The following is a 23,708-nucleotide window of genomic DNA, read 5'->3' as shown; positions in this document are numbered from 1 at the left end:
GTGACACTGAAGGCATGAATAGCGGTTGCTGAAAATTCAGCTTTGCTATCATAAGAATAAATTACTTTCTAAAACATTCAAACAGAAAACATTTTACAATGTTACTGCTTTATTGTGTATTTGATCAAATAAAGACAGCTTTGGATTTCTTCTTTTACTCAATCTTGTATATTATAAGGAGGTCAGTGATACCTGGGAAGAAGTTGAGGAGAGAAAGTCATCTGTTAGCATTCCCGTTCATCTCAACAGCAGCTGGTCAATGGTGTAGTTACAGCAGGGCTTAACAGGGCCACGCTAACCAGCTAAACCTCGACCCCATGTGGATTTATGGCATTTATTATACAACAAAGCAATTCAAAGATTTAACACACTTTTGAACACCATAATACAGGGGTTGTTGATCTTACTGAAATATCATAATTTGATTCTAACTTTGCAGTTCACAGCAAAAAAAACATTGTTGCATGTCTTAAACACTAACAAAAGAAGATGATGTTTTTTGAAATGCTAGAAACGCATTACAATCAACCTTAATACACAACTGAAATGCATTGTTACATGTCCAGTCAAAATCCAAAACCACTACAAAAACAAGAACAAATCGTACACCAATTAGAATAATTTATAAAATAATGAAAATGCAGATAAATATACTCGGCATGTGCGTAAGTTCTGTCAGGAGGGTTTTTGAACCTAAGTAACCATTCACAGAAATGTTTTCTTCAGTTGAATCGTCAGCAGTGGAAAAGTCATTCTGGGAAATCTTCATAGGAAATCTCACATCGTTGACAAGAGGACAGCTGGCCTCCGCCATGTGTCATTGTTCAGAGCAGTTAAAGGGACAACATTTCCTTTCACATCCTGAGAGGGTCTTTTAATGGCCCAGTGAGTCAGGTAGCATTGCATGTTTCCGTAGAACAACACAAATGTTACACAAGAGCCCTGCACAAATTTTCAAACCATTACACATTTTCTTCCTTTTTTATTTTAAATGTACACTAAATAATTCCATGCATTTTTAGTATGCATGCTGTATGTATATTTTTTTGTAATTTCCCATAAGATTGGAAAAGCTGAATGACCCGTTATATTTTCTAAAATGTGCTATATATGCCACTTATGCAAGACTTATGCAATAATAATGCAATAATCAACCCAAAGTTCTATTTCAGGATGTGACTCACTGAATTTAAGCACTGAAATACACTGCCATTCAAAATTTTGGAATTAGGAAGATGTAATGCTCATCAAGGCTGGATTTACTAGACCAGAAAAATAATAGTGTCAACAGTAAAGCTGTAATACTGTGAAATAAGTGTTTTCTATTTTAATATATTTTAAACTATATTTGGCAAAGCTGGATTTGCAGCATCATTACTCCAATCTTCAGTGTCACATGATCCTTCAGAAATCATTCTAATAAACTGAATTGGTGCTCAAGAAAATATTTTCTTTTTATCAAGGTAAACAAACAAACAAGCAAACAAATAAACAAAAACAAAAAAAACTTGAGCTGTTCAATATGTATGTGGAAACTGATTTTTATTTATATATATATATATATATATATATAAATTAAATGTGTCCTTGCTTAATAAAAATATTTATTTCTTTACAAAAAAAGAATAATAATTTCAGTGACCCCAAATTTTTGAATGGTAGTGTAAATCAGAAGAAAAAAAAAGCAATGCTATGTAGTTTATTTGTATTATTGCATAATATAAATGGTTTTATTTTGCTTTCACACATCCATAAAGTCTATTAAAAATGACTTGGTGTACCTTTAAATATCTGGCATATTGACTACAGATTAATAGTTTTCAGGTCAAATGATGCAACTCTAAAGACCCTAAAAGAAATGCTATAGTGACTATCATTAATTCCTTTTTTATTAATAATAATAATAAAACTGTCTATATGTAATCACCTGCACTGAGCATGAGTTTGAATGTTCTAACAGTCTTTACTGTCCCTGTGTGTGTCGAGGTGCCCGTGCTCTCGCCCGCTGCTCTGCCCCGGGTGTGTACCGCCATTTGGGTGCCATTCCCTTGAGTTTCTTCCTCTTCCTATCAGACACACACCACACCTTCTCACAGTACTGCTCCACCCGCTGGAAGTTGCTGTAGCCAATCAGCTGCATGAAATCCTTGTACCAGAGTTTTGAGGAGGATGGAGCGGAGGGCAGGCTGGGGAAGTGGCAGGGCGGAGGTCTGTGTGGAGAATCGCCTTCATCTTCCTCGCCTTTATGCAACAAGCCCTCCACTTTCCCCTCATCCAACACCTCCAGAGAGACACGCACCACTGTCTGGACAAATCCGTGCTCTGTGGATTGGCACACGTAGACCCCTGCGTCTCCCTTCACTATTTTAAGAAGCAACAGGCCATGGGGGGTTTGAATCACACGATCATCGCCTTTCACCTGAAGGAGAGAAACAGCATGCAAAGGACACTATCAAATTTGTGAACTTTGCTTGATAGGCTTTGGTTTCCAGGCTGGTTACGTAATCAGATTACTTTTTTTCCAAGCAACTAGTAAAGTTATTCACTAAAATCTCTCCTGTCCCTGTGTTGAGAGAAAGAAGTGCCTCTGCACTTACTCCCAGCTTGAGGCTTATTAAATTCACTTTACAGTTGTCAAAAATATAACCTTGGGGTTTTTTGTTACCAAAAACAAATAAGGAAGCCCAGCCCAGGTGACAAAAATTACCGTAAATGTAATGTAATGGATTACTTATCGTAACTAAATAGCATATCTATGAAAATAAAATGCTTTTGGGGAATCTGTTCTAATCCCTAAACTCAATTTTAAGCAATTGTAATAGTGATGCTTGGCATAACTAATATGACTGACACATGTGCCAATATTTTAAGTCTAATTTACCATGGTTCTGCTGAGAGATGTCTTGGAGCACAGAGATGTTCAGAGTGACATTATTCTTTTCTATTTAAGATGAACTGAATCAGTAGGGACTATATTACCCAGCCTCCCTGTGGTCAGAATAGTAAAATGAAGCTTTCATCTATATTTAACAGCCCCCTCTCAACAGGGGGTCAGACCATAGCTTGTGATGAAATCCTTTCTAAGCCTGAACGTACGACCATATATTATCCTAGTAAACTCTGCACACACACATACATATATATATATATATATATATATATATATATATATATATATATATATATATATATATATATATATATATATATATATATATATATATATATATGTATGTATGAATGTATATATTGTAATAATAAAAAAAATCTCTGGGTTAGGAATTAGGAAAGTATTATGTGATTTTAATATAATCCAGTATAATATGATACAATATAATAACACATTTTATTTGGAGTGATAAAAGCACGTGTTTGTACCTCCTCCATATCCATGCCATGTTGAATGTACCATGTCACAGACGCCTGCAGTGATCGTGGTCTGCACTCCAGCAGGGTACTATTGTTCTCCACACCATATACCATCTTTTCTGAGATGATTTGTTCTTCTGTAACACAAACATACCCACATTCTGTAAAGCCTAGTCTAATATATTCTTTTTTAAGGTGGTATTTTCGACACCGAACACAATCAACATCTTGCAACAGAATTCAAACTTGTGTCAACTTTTGACATTGTGATTTAATTTTTATGTTCTCAGTAAACAGTCTAACATTCAAGAAATCCATATGTTGTGCTCCTGCAGTTATCTAGGCACACAATCTGAATGCAACTTGTGAACAGGTGCTGTCAGTATTCAAGGGATAGACATTTATTTTATATATTGCAAAGGAGCTCAGGGGTACAGCTTTTATTTTCATATTATTAATATATTTTTACTTCAAATTGAACGTTTTAATGATATCAGAGCTTATATTTGAAGTAGATTTGATTTGAGATGAAATAGAGGAAAAAAATAGGGAAAATATTTCTGGAATAAAGGAGTTGGGCAGTCACTGTAACTGTCTGTCTGCTAAAATAAAAGCACCATCAGCGCATAAAGGCCAGAAACTCTCATTAACTGTACTCTGACCTCTTCAACTTTCACAGATCTCATCCGCCTCATTTTTCCCTATGAAGCTTCTAAGACTGTAATATCCTCCACTGATCAAGCTCTGGCCAGAACATACCGCTTAGCTGAAGCCCGTTGCACTGCTGAACCGCATTGCCATGGCGGACGTCTTGCCGTCTGAAGCGCCTAAAGAGTAAAAGAGAAAAATGAGACATTGATATAACCCAGAAGCAGTCCGCATTTCTGCCTGCAATTGTCATAATATCATCTTGCCACCCAAGGTGTGTAGCAGCACAGGGACGTGACAGAAATTCAATCAGACTCGCTCTGGTTTTAGTACGAATTCTTTGAGTAATGACTCTGACAGGCATTTGGTGCCGATTGTGCGCGACTTGTCTGGCTTTGCATACAAAGTGAGCATGTGATGGATATTAATTCGAGCGAGCGGTGTTAGCATCAATCGCTAACAAGCTGATGATGACCACACTGAGACGGCTGACAGGCCTTTGAGTCAGGATTAGGGGAACACACCCACTCGCCCTTCGCTCCGATACACCCGGCACACATGCGCTCCCCTGCAGCTAAGTGAAACATCAAAAGAGCTCTCTCAAAAGCACACACTCTCCAAGTTCACTAAGCGCACTGATGGAAAAACTGGGTTGGAAAGCAAACAAGATTACGGTCCACATACACACTCTGACAAGCTAGAAACCATATGCTAAAAAAAATTGCTTAATCAAGAAATGCATTAATAACCTAATTTTGCAACGCAAGACATAAAAAAAAAAACATAACCTTTTCCAAATGCCAAGACGCCTAAACCTTTCTTATTATAAAAGCAATATGCAGTATCAGTTCTGTCAGTACATGCACTACCAGTCCAATACTTATATTTACAGAGCAGTTTTATGTACAGACCTGCCAAATAAGAATATTATTTTAGTGTTTAAGACATAAGATGTAATGACTACTAAAAGAGGTTTCAAAGAAAATGTTGCCACCCTTGGAGAACATTTAAATATACATTAACCTAAACAAATAAAAAAAAAAATTGATTTGCTGTAAGAAATAAAACTATTAAAAAAATCTATAATTATTATTATAAATATTTATAAATAGTTGCCAATAAATTGACCTATTATTATTATTATTATTATTATTTTCAATAACAACATCATGATACTAATATATTTAAATGCAATAGCACTAAAACGTATTTAAACCTTAAATAAATTAATAAACAAGTACATATGAGTATTATTGCATTACATGACAAAATCTCATACCAGCAAGTTTGCATTTATTTCAACAAAACAAACAAAATAATTACAAAAAAGTTAGAAAATAGTTAGATATCAAATAAAAGATATATTGTTCAAAACGAGCTATTTGGACTAGTTCTAGTTGTGCAATTAATATGTAATGTATCTATGTAATCAGCCAATTCTAAGCATAACTTAATCTAAATAATAAAAAAAAAATGTTTTGAATTTATCTACATTTTATATAGAGAGAGTAATGACAATTGACAATTTTATATATATATATATATATATATATATATATATATATATATATATATATATATATATATATATATATATATATATATAGGTGAACTATCCCTTTAAGGCCTTATTGCCTATAAATTTGCTTTGGAACATTATGCAGAGTGAAAAGTGCTACACAAATAAATATGACTTGACTAAATATAAGCTATACATTTTCTATACATTCATGAAATTGCTGGTACCTTTTTGTATACAGGCCAGCTGGGTAGTACCGGGAACATGTGAACCCATCCCACGCACAGTAGGGGTCTCTGGCCAGGCAGCAGTCAGCGCAGGCTGAACCGTACAGTCCACACTGGTGCACACGGATCTGTGTTACGCCCAGCTCAGAGCCCACATACAGCTGTTGCTATGGAGATACAAACACTGCCATCAACAGCTTTGTTACGTGTGGTGAATGCCATTATGTCCAAATCACGTTAGCGTAATGATGCAGATAAAATCATTCTACAATTATTTGTGTGCACTGTAAATAATACAATATATTACAGTAATAAGACAGAATAAATATGCTCATATTTGATTCATAATATTTACTTATCATGGCAAGAATTAGTAATTAACTATGAAGCATCTGACTTTTTATAAATCACTGAATTTGCCATAGGTATCAAGATGATCACTCATGCATGACAAGTTTACTCAATAGCACCATCTTCAGGTGAAAAACTACAGTGTCTGTAAGGACAAACTGAGAAAGACTTACTCGTTTAGTAGAGATGAGGATCTCTGTAATAGGAACAGGGACCTAGAATAAGAAGAAAAGAGTGTTTAGAGTGAAGACTGTGTCTAACCGAAATGAAATGGCTTCAATATAAAGATAAAAAGTCATCCAAAGGACTTCTGATGACCTTGAAAACTTGCAATTCCTCCAGAAGAACTTCTTCAACTGTGTCGGCTTCTTTGTTGTAGATCGTGATCATTTTTAATATTACAGAATTATCTGGGTTAAAGAGAGAGAGGACCAGAATTAGTTACTTTTAAAATAAATGTTATGTATTATTATTATTCGTACCATCCTATTTTATTCTGTTTGTTTATTTATTTTCAGAAATGTGTTAAGGTTTTTCTTGGTGAGTCTTATGCTCACCAAGACTGCAATTATTCGATCAAAAATAGAGTAAAGAGTGTAATATTGTGAAACATTGGTACCATTTAAAATGACTGTTCTCTGATTATTCAATTTATTTTAAAATGTAATTCTTGTAATGGCTGAATTTTCACATGATCCTTCAGAAATCATTCTAATACATGACCTGAGCCACAGAACCAGTCTTAAGTAGTATTAAGGGGTATTTGTAGCAATAGCCAACAATACATTGTATAGATCAAATTATTGATTTTTTCTTTTATGCCGTAGATCATTAGGTTTTTAAGAAAAGATCATGTTCCATGAAGATATTTTGTAAATGTCCTACCGTAAATATATTAAACCTTGATTTTGATTAGTGATATGCATTGCTAAGAACTTCAGTTGGTCAACTTTAAAGGTGAATTTTTATTTTTATTTTTTTTATTTTTTTTGCACAATTTGCTGCATCTCGGCCAAATATTACACATTTTCCAGGATTCTTTGATGAACAATGTTCAACAGAACTGCGTTTACTGAAAAGACAAATCTTGCGTCAAATTAAAATTCCTTTACTGTCACTTTTGATAAATTGAATGCATCCTTGCTGAACAAAAGTATTCATTTCTTTCAAAAAAATAAAAATAAAATAAATAACCTTACAGACCCCGAACGGTAGTGTGCATCTTCTAAAATAACTGTCAATTTTTTAGAAATGCACTAGCTTGTAGTTGGCCTTAAAGCTACAAAATTCCAATGTTGATTTGAGGGATTTTGTACACATAATAATAGTTTATTGTTATGTTCCTTTAAAAAAACAAGACATAAAAAATAAGCTACTGCAAATATTTAGTATGACACATGCAACAATTACTGTGCAAATCAGGTGTAAAAGAAAATCCAGGTATTAAAATTGAATACCAGTCCCAATGAAGAGAACATTGTAGTGTCCGTCCTCAGCTTCCACCCGGTCCACTGCCAGCTGTGTGAGTTTGCGTCCTCCTTCAGTGTCCAGCAGAATGGGCCGCCTGTGAACGGGCTGCACTGCCTGGAACATAAGGGGATGGGAACGCACAAAACGCAGGACCTCATCCGGATACTCCTTTGAACTGGAATACTGGCCCCCGTTTATCTTACTGGCACACTGTGAGAGACCAAATCAGAAAATATGAGTTCAACAACAGAGTTCTCCAAGTCACGAAAGCCTTTCAGGTCTTTCAGTTTGTAGAATAGCTCACCCGCTTCTCGCTGCTATAACCTTTTAGAACCAGAGACTAATCAGAAATCCTGCGGTGTACGACTAAAGCTACCAAATTGCCTTTTAAAAGGTCAGCTGTTAGAGACATACTGCACACGGAAAGTAAAGAATTGAGTGAAATTCTGAAATGTGAACAATGGATGTACCCTGATTCTGCAATGTGATGCAAGACACAACAGAGAAAATGACTGTGAATTACATGTCATTACTAACTATTGGAAAGCAATCTTACTCTTTTATCGGCTGGAGATAAACAGCCAGAGAAGGACATTAATCAGCACATGTCAGATTTAATTATAATTCAGACCACCGCAATTTAAACGCCTCGATTTCACAGTACCTCCGTAAGTGCTCGGTTTCAGGCATTAACGTTTAAGAATTGCCATGACATGCTCGAGGAGAATGTGCACAGTCATGCTGAAAATAGACTCATCTGCCATGAGAGATTTTGTCTGAAGAAATAAGATACGAAATTCAACATTCACTCAAGAGGGTCTCCAAATGACGCCGTGTGCCAGAGGTCTAAACGTAACACGCTGTGACATTTTGTACACTGGAATATCTGATATAACAAAAAGATGACACAAAGCGACTGATGGAGCAAATATTACTCACTGATCCAGGTCGTGGGTAGGGGACCTTGCCTTCGTACACCTTCCAGTGGTGGTCAGTTTGTTCTCGGTATGCAAAGGGCCCATTAAACGCCGCACGGATGTCTTCCATGTTATACATGCATACCGCATATCCTTTAAAGACAGCACTGAGTGAAAAAACAGATGAAGATGAGCATCCAGGCTGCTGTTCGCCAAAATAAACGGAGAATATAAAAGTGTACATTGCGCTGTTAAGTGAAACATGTGACCTCACCCACCTGGTGGTGCTAAACAGACCAAATATCTCTGGATTTTTCACATCTTTCTTCCGTAGCACGAACACATCCTCTAAAATAGTCAAAAGAGAGAGAAAGTCAAAGAGCCCATCAGACAGTTCCTTCAAGATTGTGATAGTTAAACAGGTTTAGATTTTCAATTCACACAGCTGACTTATGCTGTGAGATCTATTGTGAATTCATCCGGATGGACAGATGGTTGGATGGATGGATACCTGATGAAATCTATTCAGCTAAAGGCAAAATGTGAAGAGCAGAAACTGATTCATCAGCAGTTTTGCTCTGAGGCATATGATGAATAAAATCACTGAGCTGGAAGAAACGGCTCATCAGAGGCTAAAACTGCCAGTTTTATGCTATTGTGGCCATTTCAGTCAATTGGCCCTACGTTGATGGATTCCAGATACTGCTCAGGACAGTGACTGTCCTGCGGTGACTGTCCACAAGCATAAATGGCTGCCCACTGCTCCAGGTGTGTGTTCACTGCTGTGTGTGTGCACTTTGGATGGGTTAAATGCAGAGCACCAATTCTGAGTATGGGTCAACATACTTTGCTGTGCTTTATATTACCAAGTTCCAACACAAGAGCTATATCAAAAGTTGCATACTATCTTCTCTATATACAGTATTAAGCAATATTAGGGTATTGCATCACAAATATGTCAGAGCTAACCAAATGACATACTGTTCACGGTTCATTTTACAGAAGCTCAAACAGCAGAGCAAGGCACTAGCAATGCCTAGAACAGTTTTCTGCACAGGGGCAGCTGTGGCCTAATGGTTAGAGAGTTGGACTTGTAACCCGTAGGTCGTAGGTGGGGGTGGTGAATGAACAGTGCTCTCTTCCAACCTCAATACCCATGGATGAAGTGCCCTTGAGCAAGGCACTGAATCCCTAATTGCTCCCCAGTCGCTGGAGCAAATAGCTTCCCTCTGCTCTGTGTTCATGGTGTGTGTGTTCCCTACTCACTGCTGTGTGTGTGCACTTGGGTGGGTTTAATGCAGATCACCAATTCCGAGTATGGGTTACCATACGTGGCAAATGTCACGACTTTCACTTTTCACTTTCAATGTACAGGTATGTCGCTTTTGGAATGCTATTTTATGTGTAAGTGCCAGCACATTTCATGTATGTACATGTGCAAGCTTTATGGTCTGATATTACACACAATCCCTTGCACTACAGAATAAGACGAGGCTGAGGTGTTCAAAATGCTTACAGTACACATCTAAAACACAATTTTAGACCTAGTACTGGTAGTTCTCCACATTATCGTTAGAAACTGCAATTATTTAAAAAAAAAATAACAACAAAGTGAAATACTTTCATGGTTTCAGACAGACAAGAAAAAAAGACCACTGGAGAGGAAGTCAGAAAGTAGAATGTCCCCTACCAAGCTCATCGAAGTGTGTGTCAATGCCGTTGGGTCCGGCCACTGAGCAGATCAAACGAGTCTTCAGGAAAGAGCTCCATCTGTTTACCAGCATCCTCTGACCACCCTGGTCATTCTGACAGCAGGGAAGAGATAAAAAGACACTTCATTTCACCTGACCTGTGGGTGGTGCTGTCTTACAGCACAAGATTTAGACAAAGACTAAAAGTAATTGGCCAGTACTTGGCTGGTTAGCTTCAGAAATGAATCCCCTGCTGCTTGATGTTGTTATGGACCACAATTTGCACCATTATTGGAACAAAAACACTGTTCTTCATTGAAAACCATTCAAAAATGTGTGTATTTTGACAATGTTTACAAGCATTTCATTACATTATAATTTTTTGCCAGAAGTTGCTTATACTGTAGTTTATGTGTGTAGTTTTTGACATCACTGGATAGTCATAATGAAGCCTCACAATCAGTGTTGACATCACTGGTATTTTGAAAAAAAAAAAAAAAAAAAAAAAAAAACGGTTTCCTATAAACCTTTTCTATGAGTAGAGTAGGTCCAGCATATGCTATTGAGATGAAAAAGAAAGCTAAGTGAATGCTTTCTTTAAGCATTATAGATCATGCCTTTGAATGATAAATGACTAATTTTTGGGTAACACACCGCACAGACTCTGGCCACTCTGGTGTAAACGGCTTTGTTTGCTCCTTCCACGTTGGTCACTCGTTCTGTGAAGAAGTAGTAGACCTTATCATCAGCAGGATCGTCATTGTCAGGGATCACTGCTGAACCCACAAACTTGGGCTCTAGAAAAAAAAAATATATATAACAAAATATGGTTAGAACTATACAAAAACACACACTTTTATATACTGGTAAAAAATTTTTATTTATTTACATTGTTTTTGAAAGAACCTTCTTCTGATCAACAAGGTTGCATTTATTGAATCAAAAAAAAAAAATCAAAAAAAATTTTTCTCTCTCTGATGGCAAACCCAGATTTTTAGCATAATCGCTCCAGTCTCACAATCCTTCAGAAATCATTCTTATATGGTAATTGGCTGCACAGTAATACTGCGTAATATTTATGTGAAAACTATCAATTAATTAATAATTACTGATGCTCAATTATTAACAATGATTCTTATTCTTAATATTTGTATACCATTCAAAACACATTTATTCAGCAAGGATGCACTCAACTGATGAAAAGTGACATTAAAGACATTTATAATGTTACAAAGTATTTATATCTCAAAAAAGGTTGCTTATTAAACCAAAGAATCGGTTTCCACAGAAATACTAGAATGATCACGATTCTGAAGGAATATGTGACACAGAAGACTGGAGTAATGAATGCTGCAAATTTAGCTTTAACTTGCAAAACAACATGTACATATAAATCTGTCATTTTAATGTGCAAAATGCATTTGCCTTATATAATCAAATATGAATAAATCAACTATCGCTACAGCTTTGTGCAGTGAATTTGAGTGGGATTAGATTGTCAGTGCTTTATGAGTCAGCAGCGAGAACACCAGCTAAACATGAACAGAACTCAATCCCAGACTATTGAGTGCACAGCAAAAATGTAAAAGTCTCCATGCAGTCGTGCTCTACGCTCTGCATTACGCACTCGAACGTTATACAGCAGATGACCTACAGTAAAGATGTGATGGTATTTGACTGTGGTTTATTATGTCTGAATGGACATTTGAGAGATGGATGGTACGTGTCAAACACCTCGCTCTCAGTCTCTCTGTATGATTAATGCATCACAGCATGGGTCGGAATCACATGCGAGAAGTGTGAGAGAATACCATATTTTTAACATCTGTCTGACACAGTCAGGCTCTCTTCAGAATGAATACAAAAGCTTAATTCATGCATAATCCAATCAGAATTGAAGTCAAAACTATCTGTTCTTAAATGCACATTCTGACAATCGTTGAAAATGCATTCTATCCACATATACAGTTGGATTCTGTGCATACTGCAAAAATAGCAGCAGTAGTATTGTAGTACGCCACTGTGAATATATTTTCAGTTACCCTTGGCGTGGGGCTGATGTGATAATTGCACCTATGATGAGGCCACAAGCCTTGCTACAGTGATACGCATGGTAAAAGCGACACTCTCGCTGGCTGGGCTGAGGGCCAGATCTCTCGCACGGCTGCAGGAGGAGATATACAGCAAAGGGAAGCATAAAACCGGCTCACAGCAGGATGTCGCGGGCCTCTCTAAACCACACACAGGATGAACTGTACATCAATCTTGAATTCTACTTTAATGCTCTATTTGATTCTATGTATGCACATTTACGTGTATGATATATCCAGTAGCTATATACGCTGCTATTAAAAAGTTTGGGATAAATGAGATTTTACATGTTTTTAATGGAGATGCTCATCAAGGCTGTATTATTTATTTGATCAAGAATGCAAAAAAAAAAAAAAAAATAGTATTTCTAATACTGGTTTCATATTTGAATATACTTTAAACTATAATTTATTTCTGTGACACAGTGCTAAATTTTCATCAGCCATTCCTCAGTTCTTCAGTGTCATGTGATCCTTCAGAAATCATTCTAATTCTGATTTATTATCAGTGCTGCTTAATATTTTTTTGTAACCAGTGATAGTTTTTACTTATTTATTTATTTATTTTTATTTATAAAGAAATAATTTACTGACACTTATTTTAATTTGCAACAATATTTCACAATTCTTCTTCTGTATTTTTTTATCAAATAGATACAGCTTTGATGAGCATGAATGCCCCCCCCCCACACACAAAAACATGTAAATAACAATGTAGGAAGACAAGCTCAGTTTCAAAGCTTGCACACCAGCATGGTTTTTTTGTGAAGCCGGCTGACCAAATAAGCGTTGCTGGTTTAAACAACAACAACTTCACATGGACACCAGGAAGCATTATCTGCAACACAAAGTTTTCTCTCACCATTCAGCTGCTCTCTGTCACCCACTTCAGTCCTAATGAAACTGCGGTTGCCAAGACGATATAGAGCGGCATCATTCTCCCAATAATCAGTGTACAAGCCAACAAACAGCTCCCCACCTGTCAATCAAACATGATTCAGAGAGAGAGAGAGAGAGATAAATCGTTTATATTGAATAAAATTGAGAAATGCTTATTTGATTTAATACTGTAAAGTGTTTAAATAATTTAAGAAGTTATTTATTCAGTTTCAATACATTAACTTAAATAAAAATCACACTTAAAACTGTTAAGCCTTAAATCGGTTCAGTAATGTTATGATTTCATATTTTACATGACATTTAAGAATAATATACATCACTATTTAATGACAAACGTTGCATCCCTGAACATTGTCTAATGTAATGCACAACAGCTCTGGTAATGTGTTTGTCATACATTCACATACCACTAGGTGGCACCGCAGACACTGTTTCTCTTTAACCAGTGAGTAATAAATCCTTCAGTAAGTCACGAAGGATGTAATGATATGAAGGGCAATATAAAATTTGGCATCTAAACATTCCTTATTATGAACGATCGTGATGCTGTGCTGGCTGGGAGAGACTAAATTAATAACCCAGCTGAAAACAGTCAGCAGCTGCTGTCAGAGAGGAAGTCATCAGATTCATCTCTCAATTTCCCTTCTATCAAATCCCTGCCTCTGAAGGGCTGGGGCTGAAGAGCTTTCATGCTCGGTGGCCCCTGGCTCAAAATGCACTCGCTTCCTTTCAAAACTCAAGAACACACACATTCTGAACATCAAGAATAAAAGGAGTAGGGGTGAGGGGAGCTACAGAAAAATAAAGTCTGAATAGGATGAAAGATATTTGGATGCCAACAAAAAGAGGAAAATGCTATTAAAGGATGGAGGACTGAAGGAGAAGTTATTCTGAATGCTTACGGTACATAGTGGATGCTGAAGGGCTGTTGGGATGGAAAGGACATCTTCCTCTGCCACTCTCTATGTGATCAGACTCCAACCTGAACTCTCCTTCCAGCTGGAACACAAACACACATTTAACAAGCTAAATACAATAATAAATAAATATTTTCATGACGGAATGAATTAATGATTATAATAATGAATCTATCTAAATATCAATCAATCAAATCAAATCAAGCATTAATGTGTAACTTATTTTTCTCATGACAGTATTCCCATTCAAAATGCCACATGTTGTCACCAGCATAGGATGTGTTTTATATGCTTGAGCATGAGATCCCTGGCATGGCTTGCTGATATGCTGGCGTCCCCTTCCTAAAAAGCTTAACTAGTGAGAGCTAGTCAATCTGCTTCAGCAGAAAGATCCTGCTGGTCGAGCAACTTCATTATTAGTATTGCTGGTGAAAAGCACGGAGAGTCATGCTGCTGTAAGCTGGTGTTTTCAGCAGGGTAGACAAAACAGAAATCTGACACTGCAAAGTCTGCACTTCTTAGAATTGCAGCAAGAAAAAAAAAAGTGAAAATAATCAATCAGCCTGCGGGCAACCAGCATCATAGAGTATAATGTACTGTATTAACATATCAGTATCAGTGTATATAACAGTAGCTTTTCATCAAATAAGACACAGGCCTTCACTGCATTTCCTGCAGTCTCAGGGGAAATATAACATCCAGGTGAAGCAGTGGAGGGTGAAATGAGATTGGAGCACTCACATCCAAGCCCTTCCCCACATGAAAAGCCCTTTGAAGAATCACTTTCTCTCTAACGTTATTGCAAAACTCACTTTTACCAGAAGGTGACAGTATAAGCCGTGCAACATGTGTCGCAGAACAGGCTTTCACAAGCTTGATTCATGTGTTCTCACACTGTCTGATCCCGGAGAAACAAACACCAGACATGTAACACCAGTCCATCCATCATTTTCTGTCTAAGGATTGTTCTTCTACTCATTCCGGAGGTAGACATTTTTTTTTCCCCCATCACTTCATACGAAGCAGGAATGGAAATAAATCCTTAGCCAAACCAATAACTTTAGTTTCATTTTATGAAGCGTGCTGCTACATGGGCGAATTCTGGATATAAATCATAAAGGTTGGCTGTGGTTGATGTGCTGGTTTATGCCGAGGGGCCGTAAGGTTCTTTGCCAACGTACAAATCTTACTTAACACAGTCTTGTGATCACCAGACAGATAGCATCAGCGCTTGTGGCCAGCACACATGGTTGTGAATGTGCATATCTGCTCGAACAGATGATGTGCCTGAAGTAACATTTGTGGCATAGATGAGATGAAACAGATCGAGATTCACATGATAATCAGCACACAAACTCACATGCACACCTTGTGCAAGGACACATGGTTCAGATTTTCATGAGGTTTGGTGATCGGGCTGCGTATTGTCAGGGGGGGATGAAATGTTAGGTGAGAGGTCAGATGAAACTGACAGCCACAGAATACCAAAAATGAGTGTGGATGGACCTCATATGATGCTAACCCTGGAACAACACATAAAACTAGCAAATTTAGCTTAATCACAACGTTTAATCACAACATATAATCATTGCAGTTAATAGTGCTCACCGTCTGTTTGATTACATGTAATTTGTAACTAACTGCATGATAGTCACCACTAATAACGTACCCCTTTTTCTGTTAAGCTGCTTTGCAAGAGCAACAGTGTTGTGAAAAGCGCTATATAAATACAGTTGAATTGAATTGTATGCAAAGGGCTTGTTCAAAACCAAGTGAACTGCAGACTGAGAGGTGGAAAAGGGCACATTAATAATTTCTAATATTATTTATTAATGTGTAATGTATGAAATATTAATAATACAATTTAACATTTTATTTTGCCATATGTTTATTTACCAAAAAACAACAACAAAATACATACTGTTCAGACTTTTCAGGCAGAAGAAAAAGTTTGTGGTAATATTTCCAACAGAAACATTTAACCAATGTACTTATACATTAAAACCAAAGATAGTAAGCAATTATAAAACTATTATAGGCAATTATACACATTTAACTAGCAAAAATACATGGCATAAACAAATAGATACCAAGCAATTTTTAATTAGACTTAATTATAACTTTTTTTATACTTTTTAAAATGGAAAGACATTTATATATATTAATAGCATTTCTTCTGCCTCGTCTTGCATTGCATTCCCTGTGAAACAGAAGTTTGCTTAATTGTACTAAATGTGCACTTGCAGAGAATTTCAAATCTTAAAAGTTTATTTTAAATCATAGTTTTAATAATCTATTGCAGTGCTTTAAATAAGTACACTTATTCTGATTCTAGAATATGTGAATCACTTGATTACAGTGTTATTTGATATTACATTTATAGCTGATATATTTTAAATGCAAGAAAATGCAACATCATCAATACAGATGTATGGCTAAAATATATATTTAAAGGTGCCATAGAATGCAAAAATCACTTTTATAAGGTGTTTGAACACAGTTATGTGTCTGCAGTGTGTGAAAACAAAGAGCTTATAATGGTAAAAATCCACTCACTCATTGTTTTATAATTCCAAAAAATCATAAACAGCCCATTTATCCATCATTACTTTCTCTTGCTATATCATTACTAATCATCATTACTGTAGTTGCTGGAAATACAGTGTCAGCGCCAAAGAGCCATTAAAAGTGTTGTGTATTGTGACGCACCAATGGACACGGTTGCTAACTTTCATTTTCAAAGGAAAAATGAACAAAAAAACCTGGAAAAATCCAATACTTTGTGCTAACATTTTACACCAGACTCGACTGCCTCACAAACGAGGTTCAGTTCAGCGCTGGAGTTGTGCATAGATTGCTTCTGAAAGAGAGATCAATACTAGCGCTTTGTGCACAAACATCCAGACTCCAGACAAAGTAAGCATCGCGCATCAAATTTTGTTTTCCAAAAGAGCTTCTTGACTCTCTGTAAGGCTAATGTTGCTAAAGCTACCGTTGTCTCTGCCTGTTTTCACTAATGCTGCCTTCACCTGCTACCAGAATGATTGTGAATAGGAATGTGGTAGTAAAAAATTGCATTTGGAATCAATGTGTGAGGTCAGTAACATGGTCACATGCTGTTATGTCTGTGAGCATGAGCTCTTGAAGCTCCACACTCTTCTCCTCTGAGAAAGGAGCAGCGTTTCCAGGTTTTCACAACAAAACCCTCCTGCAGACATGAAAAGCAACCCAGGGCAACAGTGTTAAAGTAGCCCAACTCGGACTTGGCAACACTGGAAGGGAGGCAGGAGCACCAGCTCATTCTCATTTAAAGGGGACCTACACATCAACAGAGGGTTTTTGGATCGTACGCTAAAAGTGGCAATTTCACAAAGCTTTACAAAATTATCTGTAGGGTATTTTGAGTTAACACTTTGCATACAGACTCTGGGGCCATCAGAGAACAATTTAAAACATTGTATCAATGCATTCAATGGCACCTTTAAATAAATGACACGACATAAATGCTTGTCAACACATTCGGGAGTACAATATTTAGAACATAACAGAATTATGAAAATTACAAATAAATATTTTATTGGATCAAAAAAGAATTCTAAAGTTGAAAGAAGTCCAGCTAATTGCATTTCATTTATTTTCTTACTTTCTTGTAGCTCAAAAAGTAGAGCATGACACTAGCAGCACAATGGGCATGGGTTCGATTCCCGGGGAAAGCAAGTACTGATAAAACCATCCTTTGAATGCAATTGAAGTTAGTTTAAAAATAAAAAATAAATATGATTTTATATTAAAGTACTGTATATTATATATTAGGATGCTCACTATGTTTCAGAACAGCATTTCATGTGTTTATTCTGCTAAGATGTGTGTGAGATATGATATGGGTATATTAGTATAGAAGTATGTGTAAAGCCCATGAGAAAAAGCAGGGTTTTGATGAAAGAGGAGACAGTGAGAGGGAACGGTGTGCTGTGATGTGTCAGGTGATGTGCATACAGGCGCAAAGGGCCTGAACAGTGCTTATATTCCCGATATTAGAGAAGGAATGCATGCTAGGCCGTTCACTTATGGGTACGTGTACATGCCTCTCACTTGCTTTCTCTCCGGTTCTGCTCTGTGTCTCTGTAGCTTTATCAGTCTTTCCTGTCATCATAGCGACATCTGCAACATGTCATCCCAGCACTCCAGAGCCGAGTGTGTGTATAATTGTGCAGGTATGTGTATCCATCTGTGTATAACTGAATACGAAGCCCATATCTTATGTGCACGGATGCATATGTGTCTTGTATGCATCTCATTAAAGTCTCTGAGTGTTTAGGGTGTAGCTGTTCCAGACTGAGGCGTGTGCTGGCGGCTTGCAGCTCAGCACTGGAGTTATCAGGCACCCCGCTGAAGCCTGTCTCCTCTAATTAAACCCTCTCTGATCTCCTGCCTATGGCTCCCATAACACCCGTGGCTCTCTCCTTCACCTCTGCCGGAGGGTCAGGGAGCCAGAAGTGCTTCCTATTCCCAGCCATGAGTGCCGATTTCTGAACCTAGTTGGGATAAAAAGCGGGAACGAGGTGGAAAAGGAATTCTCCATCTTGAAACCTCCAAAAGACTGAAAAAAAATGTGAAAGAAAGCCTGTAGGCCGCCTGCCACGATCCAGATTCTCGGTTTCCTTTAAATAAACGTCTTGCCTTTGCTCTTTTCTTCTTGCCCGTTCCTTCAAATAAAGCTAGCTTCTCTATGATTAGCCGCTCTGTAATTTGACTGGGGCTCTCCTGGGAGGATGGAGATGTTTGTTTTCGCTTGTCTGGATGTTTGGTTGGAGATTTTAACAGAGTGAGAATGATAAAAACTTCCCGTCGCACACAGTAAAACAAACTCTGTCTGTCTCTCTGGAGACTGTGCTTTCACCACAGGCGGTTGAAGAGTGTTAAAGTTGCTTCAGAAAGAAAGTGCTGTAAGGAGAATTTTTTTTAATCACTTTTTCATTATTATTGTTGGGGTTTTACCTCATTACAGAGAGGTGACAAGAAAATGTTTGGGTGAGAAAGGAGGCGGCAAGTGATCAAGATACGTTGCCGTCTGGGCCTGCATCACCTACATAAGCAAAATGTCTTCATGTGAATGGTTAAAATTAGCATGGCTAAGCATGAAAACCTTCAACTTTCCACACAGCAGTGCAGATGTAGGTCACATTATTCAGTCTCTGCCTCTCTAAACCACCAGATTTTTAACATACCTTATAACAATAATACAGTTCCATATGCTTTCAAATTTTATTTCCTTCCAACTGCAAAAGGCAAAGTTTCAGCAAGCTGAAGACCAGCCACCATGTTATCAGACAGCCCTCCAACCAAAAGAAATGCGCTCCTAAACCTCACGGTGACACACCGCATCTGGATCTTCTTACAAATCAAAGATTTCAGAACTCAAAACACGAGCAATATTTTAGTGTCTTGAGATGTTAAGCGCTTTAACTCGTTACCACTCGGACTGGTTTCGATTATCGCAAGTCTCTCTGCACGACTCCAGCATGTGTGGAATACAGTGAGAGTGCCAGTATGGTCTCTGAAGACAAACAACAGCACAAAACTGGACACAATTCATCCGTGAGTCACTACGACACATTCCTCAGAAGACAAACAGGACCTCCTCAAGACATGTTTTTCTGGAATAGAAGACAGAAAGAGGACAAAAAGCGACACCGGAGCTACATGTGACCTCAGTCTGCTTCCTATACAATAAAAAACTTCAAAGACGTTGCGGTCGCTGAGGCATCTCTGAAACTTTGTTTTTAACAACTGTGACTAGCATTACGGTTTTAAAACATGGCAATTCCATCATGTTTGTTCACCTTAAAGCTTTTAACTTTGAAAAGCAAGAGGGTTTCAATGATAAAATAGGCATTATTTTTTTCATGGATTCCAATGAAAATCTGATCATCCTTGAAATAAGATGAATTAACTTTTTTTTTCTTACAATTTAAAAAATGTGTTTTTTTTATTTCAACACATTCTAAAATATAATTTATTGCAGTGAAGGAAAGCTGAATTTTCAGCATCATTACCACTGTTTTTAGAGTCACATGACCCTTTAATCATGCTGATTTGCTGCCCAAGAAACAGGTCTTATTACTTTCAGTCTAAAAAACAGTTGTGCTGGTTAATTCTTTTTTTTGTGTAAAACATGGTACACTACCATTCAAATGTCTTGGTTAAGTTTTACTTAAAACATTTATTAATACAAATTTAATAATAAAAAATTGCTTTCTCCTTTTTTTTTTTTTTTTTTACTCTGCATTGATCAAAAGTTACAAGAGACATTTACAATGTACAAATTTATAATTTTAATAATATTAATAATATACATTGCAAATAATTTCTGTTCACTGAACTCTCTTAAATATTGATAATTAGAACAATTATGAATAACTTAAATATTAAGATAAAAAAGGGAATTACACAATATGCCCTTTTTTTCCATATATCACAATTTGATAAGATTCAAAGACATGATTATGAATTGTTTTATTTAGAAAACTAAATTAGTGCGTAACGTACTGCCCTCTTATGATGTTATGCATTAAGTATAATATTTATAATATATTAAAAATAAATAAATATCTAAATCAAGAAAAAAAAAATGATTCAAGATTATTTTCTTTGCCACAACAGAAGATTTACCTCGGTTCCACGGCCCACTCTGATATAGGCACACACTGGGCTGAATGCTCCAGTCCCACATGCTAACAGATGGGTGCTGTTATAATGCTGCACCAGCTTAATGTAGTTTGCACACTCCGGCTGTGAGAGAGGGACAGAGAGAAAAACAAAGATAAAAAAGAATGCTTTTAACACTTTTCAATATAAACACTGTAGCCATGTAACAGGATATCACTGTGTCATACTGTACAGGATTTATAACAGATTTACCTTCTCTCTGCCCTGCATTAAACAATCCCCCACCTGCTCCTCAGAGCTCGGCCAGTGAATCTAAAACAGAGAAACAAGCACATGATGTTCTGGCACAGATATTTTAATAGATGAAACGGCAGTATAAGCTGTTTTGGAAAGAACGGGGAAAAGAGACGGACTTGGGACGGTAATTCTAATAAGGGTTCTAAATAGGTCCTAAATTTGAGGCCCGTGCAGTGCTAAAGGCTGGTCTTCCTCAGTGGTCCAACAGCACTTGTCAATGTAAAAACAAAAATTGAGATGATAAATCAAATCAAAGAAGGCGGGTCTTACTGTTACTTTCGCAACGCAATGAGAATTCATGGAAAGATGTAAGTAGTACTGTATTAGAAAACGGTTTTACAAAAATATGTTCAGTGACCGACAGTATAAGACTATCTAGTGGTGATGCAAACCAAAATATGCGATCATGTTCCACGTAAATGATAAATTACAGTGACAAGAGGCGTTTTCGACTATTAAAAATAGTGAATGTGCACATTTTCAAATAAAATATTATGATTACTTCTTCATAACTACAAACCTAGAACTTATTTTAACAGTCTTATTTGCTTAATTTTATTATTATTATTATTATTATTATACAGTCGATCCTTATGAGTGTGTGCATGACCGTGATTCGTGTGCAAGCATGTCAGTGAGCAAGGAATCACAATCGATCAGGTGCATGTTTACTATTGCAAACCCCCCCACCACACACATAAAATTGTAGAGGGCCTCGCACGTCAACTTCGCACAAGGCCTCGCATCCCCCTTGCGACGACCCTGAGTGTAACATAGTAATAATTGCATCCTTAATACAGAATACTTATATAATTATGTAACAACCTAAAAATGAGCACAAGACTTTGTGCATATTTGTAAATTGTAGTTGAACAGATGGTTGCAATATAATCTCTGGTTCTCTTTGTGTGAGTGCTGTTTTTATTTATTGGATAAGTATGTGCGTAGTCGTCCTGAGATTTACTTCGCAACAGACGTAAATTGCTTTGCGCAACATACTGTCATGAGCCAAATGAGACGATAAACTGTACCACACAAACACAGATGACAATTCTGGATAGACATGGTGCCCAAATCCTGAGAATAGCTTTGTAAATGCATGTACCTCTTTGTGAGGGGCAGTGATGCGCTCTAGATGGAGTGAGTACAGTATGTCCTTTCCTCCGATGATTAGCCTTTCATGAGTCTCATCCAGTGACATACTGTAGTGCTGAAGACGCCCCTCTCCAGCCTGGAATACTCTCGTCCTGTTCAGCTCCCATAACTCTACAGACACAAGTTACAAAGTAATTTAATCATGTGATTGTTTAGAAAAGTATTAGTCAAAATCTGCTTAATAAACATGATTTGAGGCACCAATCAAATTTAAATTCGTAGGGTTGGGGATTTGTTGATGAAAGCTGGTTAATCAAGAGGATCAAGAAGTTCAAAGGTTCACTCAAAAATGAAAATTATGTCATTGTTTTCTCTAAAGAAACACTAATCCACCATAAAAGCAAAGCATCATGTACACTACAATCCAAGTCTTCTGAAGTCATATGATCACTCTGTTTGAGAAAAAAAAAAGAGAAGAAATTGTTAATATGATTAATTTGCTATTGAGAATTAAATTCATAAGCGAATTAGCAATGGCCAATTTTTGAATGAATTTTTATTTATGTTAAAATAAAAGTTATATTTGAATATAGTTTATATATTTATTCCTGTAACAGCACAGCTGAATTTTCAGCTGATACAAGATATCATTTTAATATGCTGATCTGAAGAAACATTATCAATGATGAAAATGGTTATTTTAGCATGTATTAGTAAACAGAAATCTTTTGTAATATCATGAATGTCACTTTTGATCACTTTAACCTGTCCTTGCTGAATAAAGTATGACTTAAACAAAAGTAAGACTTTTTCTGAGCCTTTTGTACGGTAGTGTTCATGTATGTTGAACCGTTATAAAGCCCATGACTCCCATCTCTAATCTGTTGCATTTCTTTCCACCACAGAGTGAAGTCAGGCAGCTAAAACAGGATTAAACAGACCACATATATGAACTAAATCAGACAAAGATGCACTGCTTCACTGAATCGTGATATGAGAGAGATTGGATTATGAGCGTAATCAACGTATGGGGGATGTCGATGACTTATGACAGATTTCCTGAGCGTGTTTGCATGTGTGCGTTGGGTTGCTCCATGTGGAGTTGCCCTCGTAATGATTTATTCAGCGTGTGTGAGTTGGACCTCCAGTCATACACACCCAATGACAAAATGTGTTTTTCATTTTAAATTCTCTCTGGTTGCTTTAAAACTGAAAAATGGCAGCCTCCCAACAAACACACACACACACAAGGATGCAGGCAGATCCATGGATAAGTGGATACACACACATCACTGGATGCTGGATGAGTTCAGTGACACATGGAAAAAAAGACAGAGCTATTAAAAGGCACAATTTAGCAAAAAATGGAAAATCCTTCTCATTACTTACTTTAAATGTAATTTCAAACCTGTATGACTTCCCATTTTATTTAATGTGTATTTTTATGGAATTTCCTAACCACTTTTTTATTTATTTAATGAAAGTGCACAATGACTGAGACTGTCAAGCTCCAAAAGAACAAAAAGCAACACAGAAATCGTTTTAAAA

At 36.8% G+C, this 23,708-nt stretch overlaps 1 protein-coding gene across 3 annotated transcripts in view; it reads right to left on the bottom strand.

Annotated features, from left to right (window-relative positions):
* Positions 1-320: 320 nt before the first annotated feature.
* The window catches only part of sema3e (sema domain, immunoglobulin domain (Ig), short basic domain, secreted, (semaphorin) 3E), a 42,364-nt gene continuing 18,976 nt past the window's right edge, over positions 321-23,708 (bottom strand). For all 3 annotated transcript variants that reach the window (XM_052582062.1, XM_052582061.1, XM_052582063.1), the window contains exons 2-17: positions 22,171-22,331; positions 21,021-21,080; positions 20,772-20,891; positions 14,085-14,181; positions 13,145-13,261; positions 10,847-10,989; positions 10,192-10,306; positions 8,780-8,849; positions 8,524-8,668; positions 7,572-7,794; positions 6,433-6,524; positions 6,288-6,329; positions 5,764-5,930; positions 4,129-4,196; positions 3,379-3,506; positions 321-2,419 (exon numbers count right to left, since the gene is read on the bottom strand). In XM_052582062.1, coding sequence (XP_052438022.1) covers positions 1,964-2,419; positions 3,379-3,506; positions 4,129-4,196; positions 5,764-5,930; positions 6,288-6,329; positions 6,433-6,524; positions 7,572-7,794; positions 8,524-8,668; positions 8,780-8,849; positions 10,192-10,306; positions 10,847-10,989; positions 13,145-13,261; positions 14,085-14,181; positions 20,772-20,891; positions 21,021-21,080; positions 22,171-22,331 — 2,204 coding nt within the window. In that variant the 3' untranslated portion in view covers positions 321-1,963. The remainder of the gene's footprint in view (positions 2,420-3,378; positions 3,507-4,128; positions 4,197-5,763; positions 5,931-6,287; positions 6,330-6,432; positions 6,525-7,571; positions 7,795-8,523; positions 8,669-8,779; positions 8,850-10,191; positions 10,307-10,846; positions 10,990-13,144; positions 13,262-14,084; positions 14,182-20,771; positions 20,892-21,020; positions 21,081-22,170; positions 22,332-23,708) is intronic.

This window comes from Carassius gibelio, chromosome B18 (genome assembly GCF_023724105.1).
Source record: "Carassius gibelio isolate Cgi1373 ecotype wild population from Czech Republic chromosome B18, carGib1.2-hapl.c, whole genome shotgun sequence".
NCBI lineage: Eukaryota > Metazoa > Chordata > Actinopteri > Cypriniformes > Cyprinidae > Carassius > Carassius gibelio.
The sequence above is the reverse complement of the archived record's forward strand: the minus strand, read 5'-3'. Positions and strand labels throughout refer to the sequence as shown.